Raw genomic sequence first — 19,984 nt, 5'->3', positions numbered from 1 at the left:
GGTGATTACATTATCATGTTTCCACCCTATGTAAAACCTCCTTTCTGTATCATTCTCCCAACTCTTCAGGAATATTACTGCTGAAGTTGCTCATTCCTTTTGTTTATTCATTTCATATAATTTCCCCTACTTCTACTGGCTTGCTGTACTTTGCACATTTCCTTATTTCCTGCCCATGGGTCATATCACATCATTTCATCAATATTTTACCAGAATTACTTCCTACTGGAACCAGTACAGATTTCTGCTTAAAAATTGATGGTGCAATATGGCCCCATGTTTCTATCCTTACGCACCTGTTCCTCTTGAGGTACAATCCCTCCACATCTTAATACCTTCATTCTTCACATTGTTCAGAATAGCGCAGTATCTTTAACTGTATTTAAGCTATCAAATTAATAACATTTCTAAGTTAGAACATGCATAAAAATGCCTTTTTCCATTAGCAAGTGAGACTCAGCCACACTATTTAGCTGATTTCACTACACTGATCACTTTTGTCTTCAGGCTAAACATTGTTTCTTCAAACTGAAGATGAAAACTACAATTAAATATAGGCCACAGATGTTCAGAATGCAGAGGACAAAAATATAGGTTTCATAACTCGGCAGTTATGCAACCAGTTGCTTTTCACATATCAAAATGAACATTTAATTTTATGATCTTACTTACCCTTAATCTAAACACAAATAAACCTGTAAGGAGTCATTTAAACGGTGAGACTTAAAGAAAGATGTTTCTGATCTATTTTAATCTTTGATAATAATTTCCTCAAGATGTTCATTATTTTCTGATTTAACTTCAGGTCCCTAAATAGTCACACATACAGTTCTCCATTGCATTAATGAGACACCTAAATAACTTTGAGGATTTCAGTCTTAATTTTGTCATATATCTGTCAAAGGCTAGACTGTTTTAGAATGATGTCTATTATATATAGATGTTATTTACCTTACCTTTTGCATTTTACTTAAAGTACCTACCCTGACAGTCAAAGTCCTCTCTGGGACTGGCTGCGTGACACCCTGCAGCAGTGAAACCTTCATCTAGTTGAGCATAATCACACAGGCAAGAGACAAATTTTTATAGCAGCTGAATCTAGACTATGGAATTTAATCCTTCAGCAGATAAAATTGATCAGGAGAATAAGCACTTTCTGTACTTACATAAAAATCCCTTTTTTCAACTTAGCTTTCCTCTAGTAAGTCACACATATCAATTCTCTCACACAGAAATAAAGCAGCAAACAAAACATGTTTGGTAAGTGGAGACAATGTAAAAATGAGAGAATGTTCTTCTTACAAATATTTATACTTTTAACCTGGGTTTATACAGAACTTCACTTACAATATGATCCTGCACGTCCATCATCTCTGAGAAGTTTTGAACAAGACTTTTAACCAATTTTTTTTATATTTCTACCACCTTTCAAATTTCAGCCTGCCAGCCAATCACCCAACACACAGGTGCACACAGAGAGAACATGGTGAACTTCCAGGTGGCTCTGGAGTATCTGCAAGGTGGAGTGGAGAATACAAGGGACAGGGAACAATGTGGTGGGAAATATGGAAGAGAAGATACACAACTCTGTATGAGAGAAAACTTATTCAGTGTCAGTATTCACAGAATTAACTTCTTAATTATTCAGAAGACACTTGAATATTTTAGCAGTATAAGCACAGTTCTCAGAAATACAAAGTGAGCCTTGCCAGGTATTTCACAAGCTTTTTAAACTAAGACCACAAAGCACTATCTTAATGATAATAACAACCAAAAGCAGAATAGAGAGACAACAGGTTTGCCCAGAGCCAATTAAGGTAGTCATTCCCACAAGTCAATTTTTGTAATCAACAAGATAAGCTTTGTAGATATATAAATCTGGTTTTTTCACTAGTGCGGATATGCAGAACAACTAAGCTTTTATTTTTAAGCCAAAGAAGTTTAGTTCAGACACAACCTAGAGCCTCACAATGCCATTTTTGCAGCATAATTGCACTCTGAAGAATGCACATCAGACAAACTAAGAGTCTAAGATTTCTTAGAATAAAATCCATGTAAACATCTAGAAGAGCTCTTGACCCTTTTGCAATGTCTGAGGAACTGGAAAGCTACACAAACAAAACACTTAATAAATCTGAATTACAGCTGCTGGTACAAAATCCTGATGTGTGTGTCTGTTCATTCTGGGTCCCCAGAGCCTTGCAAAGGCAGAGTCAGCTGTTCCCAGCCCCTGAAGAAAACCTCCATTAATCTTTTCTAGGAATCTGACCCAGCTCGGTCGGGTCTGTCAGGTTCAGCCAAGCTGCCTGAGTCGCGTCACACGAGTCAAGAATAGAGTTTTGCTGGTAACTTGGGGAGAGACAGACACAGAGACACGTTGTTTTAAAGACCCTATAATAGCCAGTCTGAATCTGGCAGGCCAGTTCCTCTCCACAGCACAAAGCAAGCTTCTCACAGTTTCTAAATGAAGCACAAAGTCCTTAATGCAGTTACTAAATGAGAAGTGGCATCTCAGTGGGCTGCCTCAGTGGATTAATTTTAAATGCATAATTCAATATAGACCCACATAAACCTTTATGAATAGAAATAGAGGTTATATAAGCATGTTCTTACAGCATATATTGCAAATTTAAAGGCCAGTTTGAGTATAAATCAACTCTATCTTTTATTAATATTTTCACCTTCCCATTGGTTCATTTCTCTAGCAAATGTGCTAATCAGATTACTTCCTCACTCATACATTGAGATGCCTAAAATAAAAACAGCATTTCACTGCCAGAGACCAACTTTTTTCCTCAATCCTTTAAGAAAAGTTTACACTGGGTTTATTCTGTGGAGGCAGTTTGCACCAGTGGTAGTTCAGCAAAGGCACTGAAGGTGAAACCACCATTTCACATTGGTCAAAGTCAACCATCCACAAGTCTCACTAGAGCATAAAAGATGCTGGACAAGCTTCCACAGCAAACCAGTGCTAGAAGGCAAATTTGCAGAATATATTCCATGAAATAGGTATCAGGCAAGTGTGAAGTGGGATGTCCTGTAGAAAACAGGTAAAAGGAGAGCATAAAAGATGCTGGACAAGCTTCCACAGCAAACCAGTGCTAGAAGGCAAATTTGCAGAATATATTCCATGAAATAGGTATCAGGCAAGTGTGAAGTAATGTCCTGTAGAAAACAGGTAAAAGCTCTATGTCTACTCCCTGCCTCCTTTGGAGCCAAAACACACACACTCTTCTGGGAAACCAGAACGGAAACCTGCTGCCTATTTTCAGCCCTTCCTATTTTCCTAGCTAGAGAAAATTTGCCTCCAAACATAGGCCAGCATTAGACACAGGCACTTCACTGCTTCTGTGATGATAAATGGTCACAGGTCATTCAGTTTAACTCTCATTTCTGTGCTTTCAGGACACAGCTGTTAACTCATCAAAGACTTCAGAAAGCAAAAATAAATTCAGACCTACCCCAAAACTATTTTTCATGCTGTAGACAGACTGTTTCCCATAAATTGATTTCTTTCAATGCACATCACTGCACTACAAAGAATAAAGGCAAAAAAATGTTAGTTTGATGATTCCAGAAACACAAAGACAGTCATCTTTGTAGCCAGGGATTAATACTGCCTTCAAGCAAGGTAAATCTCTAGCTCAGAGAATGCCACTTTAGCAAAACTGATTAGCAGCCTCACCAGTTAAAAAATATGTCCAAAGCATTAATGTAATTTATTATTAAGCTAATCAGATTAATTAGAGTCAGAATGTCAGGCTTGGGCTATTAGTAGAAATATTTATGATTATGTGTTGATAGTAGCAGCTATTCTGCTATTAGGCTGAATATTAATAGAGTGACTCCAAAATTAACACTGTTTATAAGAACAAGAAAATTGTACAGGTTTAAAAACAAAAACAATCTTCCAAATATCTCCATGCTTTGAGAGAGTTGAGATCCAAACTTGGACCAGAGCAGCATCTCTGCATTACAGTTCCACAGCACACAGAACCAAAATCTCAACTTGGTCAGGCTGTGAAATCTCCCACCTTGGGACAGTTCAGGGGAAGGAATGTCTGCAGTGACAGAAAAACAAATGACATTCACTCAGTTCCTGTCCATGCCAGTGACTTTGGTGAAGTTGCAAAGGAGGCTGTTGCTGTATGTAAACTTGAGGAAGTCAAAGAAGCCAACAAAACAGTATTTCTAGTAAGACACTACAACTGTTAATTACAAGTCAAGTTCTGAAAGGGCTACCTAGGAAACACAGATATATATTTAACCATTTTTATGCTGTAGGCTATCAGGCAGTGTGAATTTGGAGCAATTTCCCCCAATTTCAACACAGTTCTGGCATAGCTAAGAGGAGACTTGACCTCAAGTTGTTTACTGGGATTTATTTTTGAGCAATGCAGAAACAGAAAGACCCAATTATAATCTTATTTAGACCAAACTAATTCCATTGGCTTTAGCAGATTGTTCCTGTCTGACGGAGCTGTTCCTCAGATCTGAAAGAAAGCCCCAAGTGCCACTTAACACTGAAATCCTTGTTGTTATTTTACATTTCTTTGGAAAATTGCATAAAGAGTGTTGCTGTTTAGGTCACTCCCTAAAATAAAAAATCTTTATTGCAGTGCTATGGTTACAGCCCCACACTGTTAATAAAAACAAATGCAAAAGTCTAGGAAAAGTATGAGAGTTCTGTCTGGAAAACTGCTGGTTTTTCTGCTCAGTCAATACAAAAGTGTGTGCACCCACTCCTGAGACTCCCGTTATTAAAGAGTGACAGGAATGACAGGCGGCTGGTCCGAGCAAAGGGATCCGATCTTCCTCCTCTGGCTCCGCTGCTCCCACACGGCAAAAAATGAGAAATTAATTTTGAGGACTAGGTTATTATGAAACGGTTACATCAGCACAGCGAGGGAAACACCAGGGGAGGGTAAACAAAAGCCAGGGCTTTGCGGAGCGGCGGGGGCAGAGAGGCAGCGGCCCCGGGACAGCCCCTGAGGGACCGGGCCGGGCCCTGGGGCCGCCGAGCCCCTGAGGGACCGGGCCGAGCCCCTGAGGGACGGGCCCGGCCCTGCCGGTCCAGCTGCACCCCGCTCCAGCCGGGGCCCGGGCAGGGAAGGGAATAGGCTCTTCCACTCCCTAAGTCTCTCCACAGAGGGGTCCAGGCGTCCCACCGTGCCGTGGCAGCTCTTTCTGCTGTGGCATTGGCTTCAGAGATGCAAACTGCCCTTTAAAGGAGTGGCGTGCTCTAAAAGTCAATTAGAGCAGTGTGTCTGTATACTGTCACTTTTGAGCTGCTGCCTTCAAAGGTGAAATCCATTAGAAAAGGACAGAATAAGATAAAAACCAACATAAACAAATTACATTCACTCAGTTCCTGTCAACTGCAGTGACTTTGGTGAAGTTGCTATATGTGAATGAGCACACTGGGCCAAAGCAGTGGCTGGCAGCCATAAAGCCACCAGTACTGCAGGAAAGCCAGTGAGCCAAATTGACCAAACACACCGTGGAACAACCTGTGTGGGCAAGGACTGGCCACAGCTCTCTCAAGAGAGCCCCTAGACTGAAGCTGCACCCACACTTGTGCTGCTGAATGGCAGGAGGGAGCTGCTAAATACAAAGCCAAAAAGGCAGGGCCCCACGGAGCAACTGCTGGTTTAAAGGACTCTCAGGAGTGACTGAGAGTGTGGCTTTAGTGAAGATGCATTTGCTTGGAACTTCTGAGCACTTCAGATACTGTTTTGGGGTGCATTAGCTAGGAATAAGTGAAGACCTTCACACCCAGCAAGTCTAAGGCAAACACACGTCCCAGAGGCATTAGACTGAGCACAGCCCAGAGCCCCACCAACCTGGTTACAGGCTTGGATTCCCAGGAATAAATGCTAAGACCCAACTTTTCTCCCATCCAAGTATGGTTCGACTCTAGATTGCAGTATTACACTTTGTCACATCAGCCCATGCCACATCAACCCCTGAGTTATTTCTTTTGAATTTGCATGACATGGTTTGCTATTGAAAAAATAACACACTTTCCTGAAAGCTTTGTTCCAGTTTGCTTAAACATCTCTTAAAAGGGGCCTAATCCAATTTGTCCAGTGAAGAGCAGGACTTAACCCACAATCTGCCTTTGGACAGGCCCCACGGGGTCTGTCCAAGCCTCAGCCCACACCCAACATGGTGAAGTACCTTGCAGAATTTGGTACTATTGGTACAGAATTAGTAGAAAGTAATGCTCTGAAATTATTAAATAAATAGCAAATAGGAACTGATATTGATTTTTCTAGCATTTTGCACTCAATTATTTTGTGATTATTCTACTACAGGATGAAGTACATCTTATTTTATAAACAATGCAAAGAAAGGAGACAATTATTTTTTTAATAGGGATCATTACACTAAGGATGCTTATGTAATAAATTGTTCTCTCAAAGTGGAAGAAAAACCCCCACAAAATGAGGCTCTGTTCTGATTTTTTTCATGCAACTACAGATAAGGTCACTCATCTTTGGGCAGAACTCCCTTTACGAATTGAATGCTGTACTAAAACATATATTTATTCCTCCTCTTTGAAATATGCATGACTCAGGATCCAAACTGAGTAAATGCCCCTTATGTTTAAAACACAGCTCTAGTTTAATGTAGATATATCCTAATTTGTACATCTAGCCGTGACAGAAATGTCACTTTATTTACTCCTGTATGAATAAAACATATTTCTAGAGCTCACGAAGTCCAGTGCAGTTATTTCATCCCATGGGCACAACTGGTAAATTTGCACCTTTGGGGTGCAAGTCACCCCTGCAGTGCTGCTCAGTGCAGGTCACTTTAGCCCCTTGCCCAGGTCACCAGTGACACTGAGCACACCCCGAGTGCCACCCCGAGGAGCCACCCAGCAGCATCCCCTGCTGCTCTGTCAGCTCTCTGCACTGCTGTGACACCATCAGGGGAGGCTGCTGCATGGAATTTCAACTCTATGGAAACACAACACAGCCTCAGGACTTCGACCTTTTCCCATACATTGCTGCAGTTGCTACAGGGAATTTATTGTGTAACTTGGAAGAAGTTACCTCAGTGCCACAGAAACATATTCCTAAGTAATGTGGAAAGGCTCTAATTTTAAAGCAGTTAATCCCACCCTTCTGTGTTGGAAAAATACCTGTAAATCAAAAACTAATTTGGAGTCAGAATGGTATCATAGAGAAAATGCAATGAAGTATTAGTTTAACCACATAGATTAGGATGAACTTTGAACAAGGATTGCCAGCATTGACAAGTGATCTTGCATTTGTCAGCTTTTCATCCAAATTCCATAAAATAGGACTGACTACAAAACAGGTTAAGTAACAATTGGACTGACTACAAAACAGGTTAAGTAAAAATTGGGTTTTATCCCCCAAATGAAAAGTAAGAATGCTTAGAGAGGGAAGTATATTCTGAGGCAGAGAGAAGAAAGGCTGGAATGAGGCTTCCAGCTACCAAACAACCTTTTCCATGTAGGTTATTTATGTCAATCAATCTCTTCCTCTGTCTATTTCTACATAAAACAAAATTATATAAATTAAATATTCTGTGCTTCACCCATTTCCTTACCTGCTTCTTGTTTAGTGGCTAACTTGGCTTACAGATCAGTCCAAGACTTGACAGTTAATAATCCTGTTTAGATAATCTGCCTCTAGATTCTTCTTCTTTGAACTGCCTCTAAAAAATAAACAGCTATTAAAATAGCTTCTTTTTAAATCACTCCTAGCACAATGAGAATAAAAATAGCATCTCACATTTTCCATAGTCAATAATCTGCCCCTCAAGTCAGAGGAAGCTGCTAACGTTTGGCTTAGTTCACTCCTGAGAAGTTGCATTTTTAATGCACAGATCATACAGCAATTCCTTTTAAAGTGCTGCTCTGCTGTGGACTTGATCAGCAGCTACACCAGGTTTTGATTTGCACCACAGTCATGGTGCTCACCTCCTTAATGTGGCTCAAAGCAATGAGCACTGGTATCCCTTACATGCAGAGAGAAATGCAGGAAAAATCACTATTTAGAGATTGCTTTCAGTGCCCTTCCTTGGGCTTAGATCAATCCCACTATGGAAGGGTAATTTGAATTGCAGCTTCCCACTCTAAGCCTTTCATTTCTCCTGCTGAACTTTCACTCCTCATCAAGCCATGCCCCTTCAACTACCCAGCTGGAAATACCCAAGTAACATTTTTGTTCTGGGCAGATTAATGGGTTTGTGTTCCAAAACCAGAATTACAGTTTATTTCATCTGCCTATTTCCATAAAAGACATAGAAAGCTGTTTTCAATGGCAATCAGAGGTTTCAGTGAACCTCTGCACCAAGAACTATCCCAGGTTGTAGCCTGCAACAAATTGGGTGCAATATTTTCTGACAACATATAGGAGACAGAATTCTATAGTATAGCAAGCAAATCAAGGTCAGATTCCCCAAGAGGTTCCACGTCATCTTTACTAATATTTTGGTGATGACTGATGTGACAAATTTGTCAAATCTTATAACCAGGATAAATCTCTAAGAAAATTGTAGGTTGGTTATCAAACACTGGAGGAAAAGACAAAGAGAAAGGTTTGCCTTTTTTATTGGGCTGCTAATCACATCTTTCATTACCTGCATCCTTCAGATCTATCCTCTTCCAGGAACAGTTCTAAAGGACAGAGTACCCTCACAGGCTAATTTCCTTCCTGTATTGATCTGAAAAGCACTTAGGAGAGCAGGTGGCACACACTCAGGAGCTGCAGCTTTTCTGAGCTGAGAGTTTCTACTGTAATACTTCAAAACAAATTATATCTTTTATTTTAGACAACAGCCCTTAAGAAGACATAACATAATACATTTGGGGCCCCTCTCTATCAGAAGTTCTACATGAGAAGGCTGGTGTTTAGTGCTTTCCTCTCCCTGGAACAGTGCAAACATTCACCAAAATCCTCCCCCTGCGCTGCTCAGGGATGGCACCAGCACCCTCTGCTGTCACACAGAGCCAAGTCAGAGGCACAGGGAATTCAGAGACAGCTTCCTGCATCCTCCACTACAGATTCCACAAAACCTCACAGTGCATTCTGCAACGAACTCTGCACTTCAATACAGCTTATTTTTTTTAAACAGTGACTGTGTCTAGGAAAAAATCACCCAAAATGAGTTTATTATATTAGTTATTTTTACTCACTGAACACCTAAAAACTACACTGGAACAAGAATTCAAAACCATGCTAATAGAGTTACCAACTTCTGTAAATGCAACAATAAATCACTGATCTTTCAACATTTATCTAATAATCCCTAATAATCTTCTAACCTCCTTGATTACATGAGACTCAGTCTTGATGATTTTTCTTTTTCTCTTAGTTTCTCATGCTTTTTTTTCTCTTAGTTGCAGAGATACTTGAAAACATTAACTGCAGAAATTCAGAATGCAAGTGAATTTCAAATATACAACGCATGATTCTCAGGCATTTTCCTTCTTTGTTAAAGCACTCCAAAAATCTCCTAGAGCAGCTTCTTTGCATACACACAAACAGCTATTTTCAAGGCTTCCTAGGACCATGAGTGCCTGCCCTCAAACCAACCCTTCACTGAAGGAGCAATAACTCCAGAGCAACAGGAGAGCCATCAGCACTCTCATGATGTCTTAAACTTAGATTTAGAAAAGTTCCTTAGTCTGACCAGCTGTGTTGATCAGTCTTAAGTCACACAAAATGACCCCAAAACAAAATCTATGCAGTTTATCCAGAGTCAATATTGACCAAAGACCTCTTTTTATTTCTTCCTAAATGAATGAGGGCCATCCATCCCTCTTCCCAGAAATGATATCATCATCACTGGCAACAGCATTTAATAGTAAACCAAACAGGGGAATGGAATACAAAAGGGGTTCCTTCAAGACAAGGATTACAAAAACATATATACACTAAACATAAAAGACAGGAATAATATTAAGATCAAAAGTAAACACAGGGAAAGAGAGATTATAGATCCATTGCAGTGCTTTGGGTGAAGAATCACAATCCACATTAACAGAATGAGAAGAGAGTTTGCTAAAAAAAGAAAGGCCTGTATTTTATACAGGGTCAGTAAGCTTGTGGTGGGATGACAGCTGTACAAAACTCCAGGAATCAAAGCTGAGTAAATTCTTTTACATTACACTCAAAAGTTTCAGTTCTTTGTAAGGAAATATATGCTTCCTAAAGCTGAGAAAAAGAAGTTACAAAATAGGCATCAATTACCAAGCCACTCCTTGTTTCCTTATCAAGTGAAATTCCTTTCTGGTGTTAGTCCAGAATAAATAGTATCTATAGATTCTGAGCCTTCCTGGGCAAGTAAGTTTTCACCTTTTAAAAAAAAAAATTCACAGTCTAGCTCCTAGTTAATACTGTTTTCAAATTGCAAAAACTACATATTAAATTCAGGCCAAAACTGGAAGATTAAAGTCTTGCTTGAGCTGATCTGAAACCAATTTTCTTTGGTTTGCAGTTAATCCTATCAATAGATAATATTTTCCTTTAAAAATTCTGACCAACTTTCCAGCTAAAACCAGTCAATCAGACTTCAAATTTTGCACTGGCTGTAAACAAAAACTACATAGACGTGCAATTCTGCAAGAACTGGAAGCACCAGTAAGTGCCACTGTCTCTTAACCTACCAACATCATTTCACAAAGCTTATTTTTCAAATGTCTGCAGCCTCCAAAGTCAACAGCAAAACTTTTGTGAGTTTGAGTGACTGCAAGGCCAGGCCCTGCTCCAGCTGCACATTCTCAGACTGATGTTGAGTTAATGGTTAAAGACTGATGAGACAAGAAGGAAACCAGATGCCCCTTTTATGACTAACATACATACAACTGAGTAAATATACATCCTTATGAACATGGAGGGTGGCATTTCTTGAAAAGAAGATGCCACTTTCCAAGGAGCAAGTTCTCCCCCCAACACACTCTTTAAGAGAGACAATCAGCTGAGGAATCTTTTTAAAAAATCACTATTGCCATAGTTAAAGAAACTATGTAGAATGTTTAATTTACCCAGATTTTTACAGGTATAACTAAAAGCAGACACATGCTACAGTGTGGTGGTTGTCCAGTGCATGGGAGAGAATGGTGTGCAGCTCTGGGCCATTCCAGTGGGGATCTGTGAGCAAGCACAAGTCCAACAGCACTGAGGCCTCAAATCACACAAAAGCCAGAACCCTCCAACTCAGGTGTGTTAAGATCTTGCAGCTATCACAAAACAGATCATTAACAATCTGAAGCAGAGTCAGGCTGCCCAGCCTAGAGCTCTAGAGAAAGAAGTGTGATGACATCAGTGTCCATGACTCACGGTGCGTCAGTGCCCAGCATTGTGAATATTTTAAAGCATACGTTAATTTCTTAGCTCAAAGCCAAACCCTACAAAACACTGTACAGTCTTTTTAAAAGAACAAGTTTCTTTAAAAGAGACTTTAAAAACATATTTTGCTAGAGAAATGTTTCAAAAGCCTGAAGCATGTCTTTTCAGAACATCACCATCAGATGTGTAAGCATATAAAAATGAACAAAATTTTCCTAGTGTCTGGTAGTAGGGAATGCTCAGCTTCCTCATACATCAGATTAAGCCCACAATGGCATTTCTTCATTATGTCTTTATATACAACAGTCTGATCAAAAGTTTTAAGGCTCTTATTTCTGGAAAGAAAAAAAATGGTCACAGTAAAGAAGGGATTAAGTGGAGTTAACACAGCTATTGGCAATGCAAAGAAGGATGGTCATGTCATTTGCTATTGTACGATCTGGGGCATTTCACTCCATGCTTTGGCTTTCTTCTTGGCCAGGGACAGCCAGGGTGGTTCAGCAGGACTGCAGGGTGTCATTGGCAGGTTAGAGGAGTGCCTTGCTTCCTTTTCAACAGCAGGAACCACGGATGCTTCCTGAGAAATTGGTCCAACTTTACCTGCCCATGAGAAGATACACATCACTCATCAGAAGTCTAGAGAGTTAAAAAATCAATTTCTGCCAATAATATTTTCTTCTCTCAAAAGAAACTCTTTTACAGACCAAAATGCTTGTGACTCACCAATAAGACAAAAGAATTATTAATTGGCTATTGCTGGCACTCTCTGGTCCACAACAATGTGAGGACCAGCTCTTGCAACAGGAAAATTGATACTAAGCAATGAGTAACGTGTCCATAAAAAATGGTCTCCTCAGTCTGAACAGCAAGTGTCTAAACCCAGATAAATGAAGGACATTTTTCAAAATTCTTCAAGCATGTGAAGACTACAGACTATTATATCTAATTCAGATTCTTGGTTAATTAATCTCTTAATTTTTCAAACTCTTGATTTCTATTAAACTGCACAGCAAGGAGCTCCACAGGCTAATTATGCTCTGTGAGAGCAAAGAAAATCTAGGAATAAGACTTCTGAGTATGCAGGAAAGCAGAAACAAAATAGCTGCAGGATAAGGATTACCCCAGGCTTGCTGTGGAGCTAAAAGTTTATGTTTTCCAATACTGAGAAGACTTAAAGATTTCTTTTAGTCTTCACTGCCAACACAAACATTGCTGCAGCAATATTATTAAATACCAGGTAGGAATCAAACCGCTGCTTTATGTACTTTCACTTGGAAGCTATGGTGGTAGGATTTTGATGGTACTAGGTGTTCTTGATGCAGCCTAACAGAGGCCTGTCATACCCACAAAGGATGAAGGAACACAGATAATTCTTCTTTGATGGCTTTGAGTTCCTATTTAGAAAAGGCCTGCTCCATTCACCTTGTTTAAATTAATTTTTCAAAATTAATGTCTAAGCCATGTTAAGTAAAAGAAGCTTGATCTTGCTTGCACTGATATTAATTGAAAATATCCATCAGCTCCATTAGTCACACTCCATGAGCAGAGCTAAAGCAGTTCCCATTTTCACTCAGGAAGTCTCTGGTCTTTTAAAAGTTCTGGCTGGTTGATAGTTCTTGCAGGAGGCAAACTATACTTAAGAATACTGGAGGCAGGATACTGTCCATTGAACAGGCTGCAGCTCTACATACACAAGAAATTTTCACAAGTATCTAAGATGAGGTAGGAATTCAAGTGTTACTGAAATTTTGATTTTGAAAATTAATTTTCCCATTTTGGGAGAGAACCTTCTTTGTAATAAGCACAACAATCCAAATAAGTAACTCCTCTGGATATTAACTCTACATCCTTTCTACCACCAGCACTTTCAACTAGACAAAGCCCTGGTTGGGCTAATGGGAACCAAATCAGGGAAGAGAAGAGTTTACATTTGGGATTCCAAATTTCCTACTCATGTGCAGATAGTGCTGAACATTTCCTAAACAATAGGGCCTGGCTTTCTGAGCAGCAGAAGAGCAGTGTTTTCCTTAAACACCAGCACTAGTCAGAGCTCTTAGTGATGCTCAAGTCGTGGGACACCAGAATATGCCTATAAATGCTACCTCTGGAGACAAGGAAACAGTCACTGGATGTCAGGAAACCAGGCCAATTCTGGGGAAGAGGTGACCCACAAAAACTTGTAATTCTGCTGTAAGCACCACAAAGACGAGTGGAGAGCAATTTGTGAAGTTCTGAATTTTGACCAAAGGCGGCTGGGCTTCCAAGCTTAGGATGATGCAATGTACAGAAATCCAGTCAGCCTTTCAAAGGAAGACCTCATCTGAGCAAAAATCAGCCTGTTTATGTTCCATCTCTCACTTTGCACCTAAAACCACAAGACAAGGCAGGGCTGTAGCAGAATCCTTTTTAGAAGGTGTGGTATTTTAATCACACATACACACACACACAAAATTAGCTGCAACCAACATCAGAGCTTCTGTGTTGGTGCAAACACCCTGAGCCAGTCACCTGCTGTGGTAAGGGAGAAAGCTAATTTTGTAGAGCCTGTAGATTCAGAAATGGCTAACAGCTCTAGCAATAACTACTACAGGGAGCAGCACAGAGGTACTGCCAAATACCTCTAGTACAACAGCTCTGGTTGCTGCTGGATTACACAGGGAAAGAAAGGGGCCAGGTGCATGGGCTCTTTCCAGACAGCATTTCTTCCTGTGTCAGCTGCAGGAATCTGCAATGGAAATGCCACAGGTCTGGCACAGGGGTGCATTTCTTACCTACCTAGGCAGGATCTGCAATCAATAGCTTTCAGCTAGCACAGTATGCTTTCACAGCTGAAGGACTGGCTTCTCTGAGTCTAGCTGGAGCGTGGCACTGAGGCTTGGCACCACGCTGGGTAAGCAGGGAGGGAGAAGCTGCAGCCCAGCAGAAGCCTTGGAAGAGGTAATAATGTGAGTCACCAAGTGAGTCACACTCTTCCCCTGCATCTTTAATACAGAGAAACATTGCTAAGTGTTCAGGAGAGGGGCCACCCAGCCTCCGTGTTCACCTGAGGGTGAAACTGACTCTACATAAATTATTCTTGATACATGTTTATCTATTCAACACATCCGGCCATGGAAACTGCACACTCTCCATATGCAAGCCACGCTCTTCTGCACCTCACTGCTCTTATTGTTAAAAAGTATTTCCTAACATCTAAGCTAAACATCCCCTGGTGCATTTTAAGTTCATGCTGGCCATAAAGAGTAGTCTTGCCCTCTGCAGAGAATTTAGTTGTCTTTTCTAGACTAAACAACTCTACTCCTATCAGCATTTCCTGGCTGACTGGAGATCTAGAAGACCTGACCTTTTTTGCTGCTCTCTTCTGGACACTCTCCAACTTCAACTGCTATTCTTTAGTACTGATCTTGGCCAGTAATAAATCACCAGACTGTTTATATGCCATTTCATGAACTGGCAGTGGAGATAAGAGTTCCTCACTTGCTTTCTCTGCTGAGCAAACAAGCCATTATGTTGACTTATACAAAAACCATGGTCTGAATAGGCCTTATATAAAGTGTGCTGATTATAAAAATGGTGTGTCTCTTCCCCCATCCCCTGCCACCCACACCACTTACTGGTGCAAACTGTAGCCACTATGTAAAGAAAAAGAATACCTGCTGCTGCAGACACACCAGTCTTCATTTGTGTTTTCCTGTCCTGAGAGCTGGAAGGCATGTTCTTCTTCAGCGTGTCCTCACTAGCACACATCCCTGGCTGCTGTGTGAGGAGAGAAAAAAGAATGCAACTGACTGCCAGCCATGGGCACTCACAAAACTTACCCTGAAAACCTCTCACACCTGCCTGTGGAAAGGCAGCAAAGCCAGGCAAGGATGGTTGGGAACATCCTGTAGGCGGGAGGGAGAAGGCAGGGAGGAAGCTAATGCAACTCAAAGCAGCTACATAAATATGCCCTGGGCAATAAGAAAGCTCTGAAAGGTTCAGGTTTGAGCAGTGCAAAGAAACATTAGGAAAATCCAGCTGTGAAATGAATCCCTGTGACAGTCCAGTCCCAGGCATTTGCTTGCTTGCCTCACTTGTCTGTCTCAGTGTTTTGGAGGCCTGGCCTGCAAAGCTCTCTTTGAGTAGTGCTCAGAACACACCTGCCATGAAGACAATATTGAACAGTTTGCAGAAGTGCCCCGGTGACCTGGGGCAGGATTCACACCCATGCAACATTACCTGGCACTCTACCTCCCCCTGATCCACTTTGGTGAAAGCTTTGTCTTCATCTTTATGTTCTTTGGCAAGAGGATGGTCCTGGAAACCCTTTTGTTTCAGCTTTGCCATGGAGACCCAAGCTGGTTCAGAGGAAGCAGTTTCCAAATATGGAGAGACTTTTTCTACAAAATAAGCATTTTTGAAGTTAAGAAGGGATTTAGGTCAAGTCAGCCTAAAGCTAGTGCTTCACATTTTAAATCCTTCAGCATCTGTAATGGCCTTTGAACATAGTGGAGATAAAATTACCTTCCCTGATGATTTTGTCCTTAGCAATAACTTTTTTTTCTGTTTATTCTCCAGTTTTTGACTCAACTGTGCTTCTGTCTAAGTCAATGGTAGATGTCCCACTGATATCACTGTGAACTGGATTTTGCCTTTGAAACAACATCCATCCATGGCAGATTAAATGAGTACTACAGTAAGGTTTTTTTTATGTAGGCAATAAAATACAGGCTTCCTTGTCACTTTTAAAATATTTTAAATAATTGTTAAAAAAATAATCTCACCTAATGCAACTCCTAGTTAAGGTTTGAGCAGCTGCAGTCTGAATTTTTAACTAAAACTGCAGCAAGTTTTAAAAATCTGTGTTGAAATTCCAAATACCTCATACCAGAATATTTTCAGAGGCATTTAAGCTATTACTCTGTTGTTCTTCTTGCTAGAACACACCCTTCATTAAGATAAGCCAGGAATTCTCTTGACTGGCCAAATCATCAAGCCAATTAATTATAGTGGTGATGACCTCAAGGCTGAATTTGGTTCTTAGCCAAGATTATTTTTAATTCTTTTTTTGTGCCACTCTGCCAAGGCTCAGTACATGATCACAGCTTTCTACAAAATTTGGATATAAATACAGCATAAATACCTGAAGGTTTATAGCCATTTTGCTTCTTTGCCACTTCTTCTGATCTTGCCTTGGTAGGATTTTTGTCTTCTAGGAGATCTGGTTTTTTAACAACTGATTTTGTGTTGACAGGAAGGCTTGGAGATGGCTTCCCAGTGCCCATCAGTTTCTGATCCTCCTTGACTGAAGCAGAAGAAGCAACTGGAGCAGCTGAGGGGATCAGCTTTGGAGGCTCTACATGGCTTTCAGTCTGGTATTTTAGTAAAGATGATGTTCTTCTTAGTCGGACCCCAAATGGGCTCTCAAAGTTTTGTGTTTCATGGTCAGCCCACTCCATAAAAGAATTCAAGTGCAGATCTCTGTCCTTACAATCTCGATCAAATCTATCTGCATTGGTTTTTGCTGATTCCTGCATAATTGCATCAAATCGTGCGGGTTCTTTTGTCATTCCTTCAAAGAACTCTGGTCTTATGGGGGATGTTGGAGAACTTCTGGAGTAGGAATCTTCCTTTGAATTTGAACCCCCTGAGAGAGATCTTTGCCATGCTGGTGCAATGGTAAATCTGACTGGTTTAGCAGAAGCAGTCTTCAGTGGACTTTTTACATTTTCATCTGATGATTGACTGCCTTCTGCTGTTTTTCTGTGAGAAGCTGTAGTGCTTACCTGGTGCTCCTTACTGTCAGCATCAGAAGATATATTACTCTTCAAGCCAGCCAGACTTGAAGAGGCAAGATACCCAATGGAAAGTTTTTCAGAAATGCATGATGTGTTGGCCTTTTGACTGCCTTGGTTACCCTTTGAAACAGGAACAATTTCTGCTTTAAAACATACTTCCAATTGACTGCAAGGTACCACACAAACTGCTTCTGAGACAGATGCAGCAGTGTCTATTTTTTTTTCTACACCATCCTTGGATAACTGAAATTCCATAATTTCACAAGTTTCTTTGTCATTTTTTGCTACTGAACTCTTTTCAGACCTCAAATCAGCCACTGTCTTGATGTCAGAACAAGACTCTGAGACAGCTGCTGCAGCTCGTGGAGTGCTCAGTGCAGTATCTGAGACAGCATGGCTGGAGTGATTCCCAGTAGCACCAAAGCAGAGTTCTTCCTTTCCACTAAACAGTGGATCCCCCTTTTCCTGGGCTTTAATGTTTGGATCCACAGAATTTACTGAGGAACTTGGTGCAACATCTGGAAATACATCCATGCCCACTGTTTCCACACCACTGCTAAACAAGTCAGCTGCTGGTACGTCTGGAGACCCAGCAGCTTCTCCTTCAAGTTGCTGCAGCTCTGGAAGTGCAGGTACTTCAGCACTGGTCCTTTGAGGATGTGTTTTTGATTCCTCAGCAGACCCCTCTGCAGGGTACAGCACTCTTGCACTGTGGTGTTCTTGCAGGCTCACTGGGGAAGGCTCAGGCCTCAGGAGAAGTGTGGCTCCTTTGTGACGGCCCACAGCAGGCAGGCACCCATCCCCTTGCAGCAAAGCACAGGGGTCTTCTGCCACAGGTGTGGAATCACAGGGTTCAGAGGCAGCATCAGTGGGAGTTTTTACAGCTGGTGTCTCCTTAAAATCACCTCCCTTTGCACAGTGTCCCACCTGGGCTGATAATCCTATATTAAACAGAGGAAAAGAGTGTGCACGTAAAGGTTACAATTCAAACACCATCTGTATGCATCCCAGAGAGTGCACTCCTTTAACAGGAATGCCCCATGTCTGGGCACTGCTGACTGATAAATAAGCTTGTTCAGAGACTATTTAGAAATGGACAGTCCAAGTGAGAGACTAATAAATTTTAGTTTGAACGTACCTAATCCAGGGAGTGACTGAAAATTGCTGTCTGTTTCAGGTGTACACATGAGTTGCTGTTTAGTTGTTTCCTGCGCATACCCTTAGCTGTAAGACTACTGGCCAAATTTCTCTAGACATTTCTGCATCTGTGCCTAGAACAGCCATCTACAATGACTGGGAAAATTCTCTCTGGGTGAGTGGCAAATGAAGATCCAGTAAACAGAAGCCAATCAAAGCTACCTGACACACACAAGATATAATGCTGTGGTTAAGGTTTTCCTGAGTGTCAAGGAACTCAGTTTCACACACTGAGGTCCAGCCAGCTGTGTAGGACATGTGCTTCTGAATATGGTGCTTTCAGCTCTTGGGTTTTTTTAGTGCTGCCCTCAAAGTTCACCATCAGCATCATTTTGTTGAGTGTACTTGACTTTTTCCATCACAGCAATTCAGCAGGATTGGTTTTATGTTATAGAACCAAAAGATGCCTAGTTTGGAAGGACTAACAATTCAAACAGGTCCTGTCGGTGTTATGCAGAAGAGTTCAAGCACCCAAAGTAGCAATACCTGTGTCTTCTTTACCTTCCCAATCGCTTTTATGTTTGTCACTCTCAAGTAAATCTATTGAATTTCCCTTCCTTTCTGGAGTTGCAGGAAGACAAGTTTCATTTTCCAGCTGTTCCACCTAAAGAAGTGAAGATGCTTTAATTAAAGAATCATGCACAAAAATTGTAGTTTATACACATGCATTTCTATGAATACTCAAATCATAGAAACAAAACCTCCCTCCTGTAATTTACCAACACTGTGAGAAATGTACTATTCCAGTTAAGAACTGGATTTGTAAAAATAGACATAGGCCTCTTTAAAACTGACATTCAGCTTTTCAAACACCAGAAGTGTTTTTACAAATGAAGCATAACCCACAATTTTTGGCTAAATAATGAAAACCAAAAATTGCATTTTTCTTCAGTTTCCATGACACTGAAGTTTCCAGAGTCTTTTTTGTTTGGTTGGTTGGTGCAAAAGAGGTGTTTTCCATTCTTCCAATGAAGGATGTAAACGTGGATAGGAAAGAAAAAAGAAATTAAAATATTTAAAACAATAATTAAAAACTCACAGTAATTTCCTCCTGCCCAGTGATTCTTCTGCAGGAAACACCCACCTGGAGGAGCAGCTGATGCTTGTTGGTAAAGCCTCTCTGTTTCCGAGGGTTGATGGCAATCCTGTGCCTGGCTGCTGAGGTGTCCAGGCAGCCAAGGGGACTGGCAGGGGTGGTAAAATCGACAGGAAGGAAGCTGCTGCCTCGTGAGATGGGGGTCCCCTGAGTGGCAGAGGATAAAGGACTGATGGGCCTGGAGGAAGCTCCAGAAGGTATCTGTAAAACAGAAACACAATGCTGTATGTATTTTGCTTTACTTCCCCACATCTCTGGAACATTTCCTTTGTTAGCTCATTCCATTTCAGAAGCTTTAAATGGCTGTAGTTTCGGCCATAAATCCTCATTTTAAAATGCATGGCTAAAGCCATCTCTGCAGAGAGATTGCTCGGTTCTGTGTGTTCAGCTGTACATAACACAGAAGGAGAAATACCTGTCTGTGCCCAGGGAGAGGCTCAGCCCGTCCCCACCCCAGCTCTCCTCTGCAAACCCCTCTGCAGTTGATGCACACACCAGCAGGAGACACTGCTGCCGTTTGTACGGCTGCCTCTCACCCCAGTAACGTGACCCACCGCAGAAATACATTATTTAAAAGCCACAGA

General features: G+C 41.1%; 1 protein-coding gene across 11 annotated transcripts in view; it reads right to left on the bottom strand.

Annotated features, from left to right (window-relative positions):
- Positions 1–3,097: 3,097 nt before the first annotated feature.
- The window catches only part of KIAA1210 (KIAA1210 ortholog), a 58,643-nt gene continuing 41,756 nt past the window's right edge, over positions 3,098–19,984 (bottom strand). For 8 of the 11 annotated variants that reach the window (XM_039717308.1, XM_039717306.1, XM_039717303.1 and 5 more), the window contains 6 exons: positions 19,389–19,601; positions 18,791–18,908; positions 16,453–18,048; positions 15,549–15,709; positions 14,984–15,086; positions 3,098–11,930 (listed from right to left, as the gene is read on the bottom strand). In XM_039717308.1, the coding sequence (XP_039573242.1) occupies positions 11,758–11,930; positions 14,984–15,086; positions 15,549–15,709; positions 16,453–18,048; positions 18,791–18,908; positions 19,389–19,601 (2,364 nt within the window). In that variant the 3' untranslated portion in view covers positions 3,098–11,757. Of the gene's footprint in view, positions 11,931–14,105; positions 14,258–14,983; positions 15,087–15,548; positions 15,710–16,452; positions 18,049–18,790; positions 18,909–19,388; positions 19,602–19,984 lie in introns of all 11 variants that reach the window. The other 3 variants (XM_039717311.1, XM_039717309.1, XM_039717310.1) reach the window with 3 other exon arrangements.

The sequence above is a fragment of the Passer montanus genome, unplaced genomic scaffold, assembly GCF_014805655.1.
Source record: "Passer montanus isolate IOZ18808 unplaced genomic scaffold, ASM1480565v1 scaffold38, whole genome shotgun sequence".
Classification (NCBI taxonomy): domain Eukaryota; kingdom Metazoa; phylum Chordata; class Aves; order Passeriformes; family Passeridae; genus Passer; species Passer montanus.
The sequence above is the reverse complement of the archived record's forward strand: the minus strand, read 5'-3'. Positions and strand labels throughout refer to the sequence as shown.